The sequence below is a fragment of the Salmo salar genome, chromosome ssa23 (genome assembly GCF_905237065.1).
Source record: "Salmo salar chromosome ssa23, Ssal_v3.1, whole genome shotgun sequence".
Classification (NCBI taxonomy): Eukaryota; Metazoa; Chordata; class Actinopteri; order Salmoniformes; family Salmonidae; genus Salmo; species Salmo salar.
Window position 1 is genome coordinate 32,702,339 of NC_059464.1, and position 7,875 is coordinate 32,710,213.

At 40.4% G+C, this 7,875-nt stretch overlaps 1 protein-coding gene across 1 annotated transcript; it reads right to left on the reverse strand.

Annotated features, from left to right (window-relative positions):
- Positions 1-1,965: 1,965 nt before the first annotated feature.
- On the reverse strand, positions 1,966-4,427 carry LOC106584432 (forkhead box protein A1-B-like). Its single transcript, XM_014169756.2, has 2 exons — positions 3,605-4,427; positions 1,966-2,631 (listed from the first exon to the last, which is right to left on the reverse strand). The coding sequence occupies exons 1-2, from the start codon at positions 4,037-4,039 to the stop codon at positions 2,269-2,271; spliced, it is 798 nt and encodes a 265-aa protein (XP_014025231.1). The 5' UTR covers positions 4,040-4,427; the 3' UTR covers positions 1,966-2,268.
- Positions 4,428-7,875: the final 3,448 nt, after the last annotated feature.

Sequence of the window (7,875 nt, forward strand, 5' to 3'; positions counted from 1 at the left end):
GTGTGTGTGTGGTGGATGCAACCTGTTCAAAGTCTTGTTTCCTGCCAGCATGCGGCAAACATATGCAACATAATTAAAGCCTAAAAGCTCACAAATTGTTGAGGATTTAATGCAGAGTGCAATTCATGGGAATTAAACAAATTAGTGATCTAATTAGCTTGTCCACAACGAATCGAGAGATTTGGTCAACAAAAATTAATTAGATGGATTTGTCATCGCTCTAATGAACATAGATGGAAATTGGGTATTGAGATGTTTATCCTTTGTATTTGAGCCCTTTCCCATTTATAGATTCATTCTATTTTCTTTTTACAATGTAATCTAATCTACATATCAGATGTATTGCTTTATCTGAAAAAAACCTCACATGAATTGCAATAAACAAGCAGCATAATTCATTCAAAAAAACAACTCAAGTATTGTGAATTTAAATGTCAACCTTTGGAAATCACATAGGAATTTCCTATTAATGGAATAACTGATAGCTGATGATTGACTTTTCTTTTTAATCTTGTTGTATTCTCCAGATAGGATTTTCTGACCATGCTGCTGCATATTTGAACACGTTTTGCCCTTTGGGAAAGAAATATGGTGCCAGTTCCCTATCCATTTTCAGACCTGTTTAAAGATCATTATTATTGTATACTGTATCATATCTCTTTCACATTTCCAGTTGAGTTTGATTGACTGTTGGGTTTGAGTGGACCTGTATACCTTCTACTTGTTGTTGCCTGTGATGACTTTGACAATGACCTTGTCTTCTAGGCCTTTCCATGTCCACTCCTCCACCTGCACCTCCCCCTCTCCATGTTCCCTCTTCTACCTGCACCTCCCCCTCTCCATGTTCCCTCTTCTACCTGCACCTCCCCCTCTTCATGACATCCACTCCCCCTCCCCCTCTCATCTCCCTCCCTCCTTCCCTCACCTCCCACAGTGTCTCCTCACCACAGGAGCGGTTACAGATTACACTGTGTGATAAGCTTCCTATTTTTTTGGAAACTCCTTGGGATCTGTGGGATTATCCAGGTGCTTATCCCCGGAGTCAGCTTTGGGAAGCCTGCTTTAGTCTCTCTTACGGCACAAGATTTGGTATCCTGGCAGCTCTGACTAATTAGCATCTAAACCACGCCGTGCTGCCGGAGTGGGCTCACTTTTAACACTCTGTATCTACACACAACCACACACACAACCACACAGACACAATTAGGAACACCCTGTATCTACACACACAACCACACACAGACACAATTAGGAACACCCTGTATCTACACACAACCACACACACAACCACACAGACACAATTAGGAACACCCTGTATCTACACACAACTACACACCCAACCACACACAGACACAATTAGGAACACCCTGTATCTACACACAACTACACACACAACCACACAAACACAATTAGGAACACCCTGTATCTACACACAACCACACACACAACCACACAAACACAATTAGGAACACCCTGTATCTACACACAACCACACACACAACCACACACAGACACAATTAGGAACATCCTGTATCTACACCCAACCACACACAGACACAATTAGGAACACCCTGTATCTACACACAACCACACACAGACACAATTAGGAACACCCTGTATCTACACACAACTACACACAGACACAATTAGGAACATCCTGTATCTACACACAACCACACACAGACACAATTAGGAACACACAAACACATACAACCACACACGTGAATACACAGGCACACAAAAAGACACACAGACACATAAAGGTATTCAGTCGCACGCACGCACATGCTCAGTTGATGAACTGTACTACCTGGAGTACAAAATGTCTTCTCAGAACAGTCATCTGTATGGTCCATTATTCTGTACAGATTTGTTACTTTAAAGTGCTTTATTTACTAGTTCAAAAAGTTATCATTCAGTTTAAGCCTTTTCTCGTCTGACAGAAATCAATGACACTTTGCTGGGTGAGTTTTTTGTTTATTTATTTGAAATTGTGCAAGATATATAAAATATTGCAATATCTTCATCAGTATATTTACAATTCATTTTCTTCATATACAGAATTCATCAAATACAATATACATGTATACTATCACAATACAAATTTGATGTATTACATTTCAAACAAAAATTGTGCAAAATCGTACTTTGGTGCTTTGGTACTCTTATTTGTGCCAGCCAGCCACAGATTTCACAATCATACTCAATACATCTCTCTCAGCCACCTGTCATATAAAGAACAGACCAACATCCAACATGCATCCAATTCTATGTGGTGCTATTGAACCGGAGCGTGGCTGGGTGTCGTCTGGTCTGCAGGCTGGCCCAGCTCCAATAGATCCTGGCTGAGACGTAAGACAGAGGGTGGGCTGGGGGACAGCACCAGCACCACACCCCCCTGGGCCTATGGAGGGGGTAATAGGGTGTGTGCAGGGCGTAGGGGAGCTGTCCTGTTACTCTGCGGATCCTGCGGCGAGCTCGGCGGCGATGGTAGTCCCCATTGGAGAAGTCCTGGAAGTTAGTAGGGTGGATGGCCCAGAAATGGCCTTTACCATTGTCACTCCGACCTGCCTTCACAAAGCACTCGTTCAGGGATAGGTTGTGTCTGACGCTGTTCCTCCAGTTCTTATCCTGTAGGACAACAAAGTTCACATATGAGACATGAAGTATAAAGTTGAGTAATGAATGAAGTGTTGTATGTGGCCCTGGAACAGAAAGTATATTAATTTATTTGAAACCAATTATCGTTTTCCCTCACAGCTGAATCCCTAGTATATACATTAATACACTGTACCGAGAATATGGCAATTTGCTCTTGCTTTCATTTCATTGGTGCCAAGTTCATGTGAAGGGTCCATGGTGACCTTTGGTCAATGATGTTTCAGTTGGCTGCCAGACGAAACCATCATGTTCACTTTGTCAAACTCCCCCCAATCATATGAGGTAAACTTGCTGTTACACCTGTTAAAGACCTCGTTTTAGTTTTTAGCCTGTTGCGGCTATCAACAGGTTTACCTATAGCCTTGAGATGACTCAGTTAGACCTTCCATGCAACAACAGCATCAGCCGAGCCAGGGTCCTGCATGCAGCAATTATACTCATTACTGAGTCAGACCACTGTGTTTCTACAGCTCACAATAGGAATATAGTGAACATTTAAAATTATAGATCAACTTTTTTCAAGCTCTTTATTTTCAGATGCTGCCTTATGACTACAGTGGAGGAAGTGCGTAATGTCCCAGAATAGTACTTTAAGCTTTGGAAACTTTCCACACACTAGTCATTGCTTGACCACAGAACTTTGCAAAGGTTTTTTTCATGCGTATCTTGTCTACTGTTATTCAGTTAAATTGATAGGAATATCAGTAATTGGCTATTGGCTATACAGGGTTGGCAATGTCAATTAAATTCAGTCCATATATTAAGTGAATTGAAATTGCATTGCAATCATTTAAAAAATCTACTTTCTAAATAAATGGCACTCTTTTAAATTATTGAATTGGAATGTACTGTATCTCCTGAATTGAAATGAAACTGGCCCCAACCCTAATTCAGACAAATTCTCAACTTGAAATGAACCCTGAAATGAATCACTTGGACATACCTTGCTCTTGAAGTAGGGGTAGTTATCCATGATCCACTGATAGATGTCACACAGCAAGAGCTTCTTCTCCTCTGAAGCAAGTATGGCCATGGAGATAAGGGAGATGTAGGACTGGGAAGGCTTGTCCTGTGGGCTGTCTGTAGTGGTTTCCTCTTCATCTTTTCCCCCTTTGATCTCCTCCTCTTCTTCATTCTCCTCTTCTGACCCCTCTTCTCCCTCTGGCCCCTTCTCAGGGCTCCCAGGTTTGATCGTTTTCCTCTCTGAGAGGATGTCAGGACTCTGGCCCTCCAGTAGGCTATGAGGGGTCTGCTCCACTGCGGGAATATTTTGCTCTTCTCTCATACACTTACTGTCCTTGTTGTACAGCAGGTAGTCTATGGTGAAGCGTATTCCCAAGCGCTCCCGGTCATTGTTGCAGCTGCTTCTGTCCTCCATGGTTCTTCTTAGACTTTTAAGGCAGTTACTAATACTTTCGATGTAGATTATCTATACCCACCACAATAGGCAATCCTCAGATTCTTTCACAGGTGTTTTTGTTTCTTAATTTCAAGATGCTGGTCTAGGACACTGCTGTGCTGTCCATCAGGTAGGAGGCCTCTCTTCAATGTCCTTTGGGCTAAGTAAGTTAAGTCTCTCTGGTCACAAGATCAAGTTAGGACAATTAAAAGGGATCCTCCCAACGTACTCTGTTTGGCGACTCAAACTCAATGTGATGCCAAAGCTTGAATAGGTATAGAAAAATCTAATTTGTTAGACCAAATAGATAGGTTAGAGAAAGAAAAAAAAGGGTATATTTTTTCTATCTATGCAGTGCTCAACTGTATCTTGTGTACACTAGATCAGAATGGATCACAGTTGTGAAGGTACCGCTATTTAAATGTCCGTGAATTTATCCTTCACGGTGAGGGGCAATAGAGACAGGAGAAGCAGAGGTAGGGGGTCTAATCGAAGCGGATTAATTTTATTAACCACAGCAAATCTTTGTAATTACGGGAGATTAAACACTCTGATTTAGTAGGACATGGTGTTCAGGGGGTGCTTCAGCAGCACCAAAAGGCATTTAAACAGCGTTATCCCTACTTAAATGGTTTTCAAACAGAGAATGCGCTGCATAGTGCGCATCATTCGAGTTAGGCTTACTGTAAGCCTTTCTGTTATAAAACATTAAATCATTTATCATATATGATATGCTAAAATCAAACTCCTTTGGCACAATGACAATAGCCAAGAGGCTAGACATAACTCAAACTACACTGCTTGAGTTTATCTACTTAATCTAAATTCAATAATTTGGTTGCAGATGAGTGCCAAATCAAGAGCAGAACTATCTCAACTCCATTATTTTACGAATATTCTACTATTTCTCGCATAGGTCTTGTCACAGTTGCTAGGTTCCAAACGGAATATGAAATGTTTAATTGTTCTATGTAAAAAGCTTTAAATGCTGCTGACTATTTGTAACTATTATAACACTAAAAAGTGTTGCACTTGTGCTATTCTAGAGTTAAACTACAATAGGCCTATAGCCCTGTTCTGTACATAATCTTGCTATAAAATGTTTCATGCTTAATTATATTTCATTTAATTTGGTTAGAGAGCACATTCAAAGTGCTACTTTCCAGGAATGTTCCTAGCGTCAGTAAAGAAAGATAAGTTGTAATGCTGTATTAGAACAAGGTAGGGCATGCAAACCGTCTCACACTGGCCAAGAATGAGAGGAATGAAGATCAACCAGTGGACTATATCGCCCTCGTCTGTCCGAGTTGTGGAACTACTACTACAGCATATACAGTACTATCCAAGTACACTGCGTGCACAATTGTTAGGCAAATTGTATTCCTCGGGATTCATTTTATTGTTGAACAAACACAATGCTCTCAGTCAATCCAAAATGTTATTGAACCTCAAACCTGAATGTTTAACAAAGGAAAAGTGAGTTGTGTCTTTCTCAGGGAAATATATAAGTGTGCACAATTATTAGGCAACTATTAGTGTGCAGAATTATTAGGCAACTAAATTACAAAAATAATTTCTCTCAACTCACTTGTTGAGTCTCAATTTTTAGAGTAAGTGTAACAGATAAGTAACACAAAATGACAATTATATAACATTTTTGGCCTTTCAAAATATTCAGTGAACAATAAAGCCACCCTTATTTTCAAGAACTGCCATGAGCCTTCCATTTACATTTTAGTCATTTAGCAGACGCTTTTATCCAGAGCGACTTACAGAAGTGAATACATACATTTCATGCATATATTTTTTTTCCACTGGCCCCCCGTGGGAATCAAACCCACAACCCTGGCGTTGCACACACCATGCTGGCGTTGCAAACACCATGCTCTACCAACTGAGCCACAGGGAAGGCGTGTCAGTTTCTTGATCTGTTCACAATCAAGTTTCGCTGAAGCAGCAACCACAGCCTCCCAAATGCTGTTCAAATAGGTGTATTGTCTTCCCTCACTGTAAATCTCACGTTTGAGAAGGGCCCACAAGTTCTCAATAGGATTTAAGTCAGGTGAGGAAGGGGGCCAGGTCGTTATTCAGGCATCTTTGAGGCCCTTGCTGGCTAGCCAAGCAGTGGAGTACTTGGATGCATGTGATGGAGCATTGTCCTGCATAAAGATCATGGCCTTCTAGAATGCTGAGGACTTCTTCCTGTACCACTGTTTGACGAAAGAATCTTCCAGAAACTGGCAGTAGGTTTGGGAGTTGAGTTTCAGTCCATCTTCAACCCAAAAAGGTCCAACTACCTCATCCTCAATGATAGCAGCCCATACCAGTACCCCTCCTTCACCTTGCTGGCACCTGACTCAAAGTGGTGCCCTGTGTCCATTACTGATCCAGCCACGGGCCCATCCATTTGGTCCATCAAGAGTCACTTTCATTTCATCTGTCCATAAAACCTTTGAAAAATCTGTCTTCAGGTATTTCTTTGCCCAATCTTGACGCTTCAACTTGTGAATCTTATTCAGTGGTGGTCTTGTTTCAGTCTTCTTGACCTTGGCCATGTCTCTGAGCACTTGACACCTTGTACTTTTGAACATTCCAGGTAGGTTGCAGTTCTGGAATACGGTGGCACTGGAGGATAATGGCCCATTTTACCTGAGGTAATGAGGCTGCCTAATAATTATGCACACCTTGATATAAGGTGTTATTCACTTTCGCCACACCCTCCCTCATTACACAAATACATATCACCTGAAAATGATTAAATCCAATAAGCATTCAAGTTAATATGGTTTGGAGTTGGAAAATGTGAATAGAAACAATGAGAAGATCAGAATACTCACTTGCCTAATAATTGTGCACGCAGTGTATTATGAGTGAGCCATGCGGTAAAATGTGTCATTAATTAAAGCTAGAATCCTTAATTTAAAGAATACAAAGCGGTTACATCCACCTATGTATTGGTAAAAAGCTGAGGGATTGGCCTGGAGAAATGTAACCACTCTCAAATATATAGACAGAGATATGGATGCAAGGACTGACCATCCATAATATCAAAATTATAGTTTTAATTAGTTTTGAAGCAATCCAGCAGTCAAACTCATTCCATGGAGGGCCTAGTGTCTGCGTTTTTCTTTTCTTATTTCAATTAAGACCTAGAGCAGAGTTAGGCTATATGTATTGTTCCAATAGTATACTTAAGTTATGGCAAATTTGAGGTTAACATATATCAAAGATAATATATAACAGCGTATATAATCTTTAATTCGATTTTATGAATCAATTTGAACCATTTCTGTTCTTCAGCACAAATCACGAAGTTTGGAAATCCAGAAATGGATCTTCAATGGAGAGTGTGAAATCGGGATTTATTTAACTCATGATTGCTCTTATTCAATGCACTGCATTTTAAAATTGAAAATCAAATATAACCTCTCTCAGAACGTGACTTCAGTACGCTACATCTGTGTACTGCATTTTGACTTGGCTCCCTGTGATTATTTAGGTTTTGTGTTAAAAAAATATACAAAGCATTTATAATTGATAGCTAATAGTTCATTGCAAATCCCGAAGTGGAGTTTTTCACTCGGACAGGAGTTGATTTGGCCATGTGCCTCTCCCCATTTAACAAGTCATGCTTTCCTCTTGTGTTGAATTTCAATTATTTCCACAACGCATATTCTCTTTGACTCGATAGTATAAAACTCAGCAAACCCCAACGTTCAGCTATTTGGAGGCTGGTTATGTTTTCTTATAATTGAGGCCTAGCATAGAGGGGAGGCCTGTCTTTTAGTGTTTAAAAAAAAGTTGTACTGTCACTT

What these genes read in the sequence shown, in the direction of transcription:
- LOC106584432 (XM_014169756.2), bottom strand. Translation starts at nt 4,039, where the DNA reads ATGGAGGACAGAAGCAGCTGCAACAATGACCGGGAGCGCTTGGGAATA. An exon ending in ACCCCTACTTCAAGAGCAAG is followed by an intron (nt 2,632 to 3,604) that starts GTATGTCCAAGT and finishes GTTGTCCTACAG; the next exon opens with GATAAGAACTGGAGGAACAG.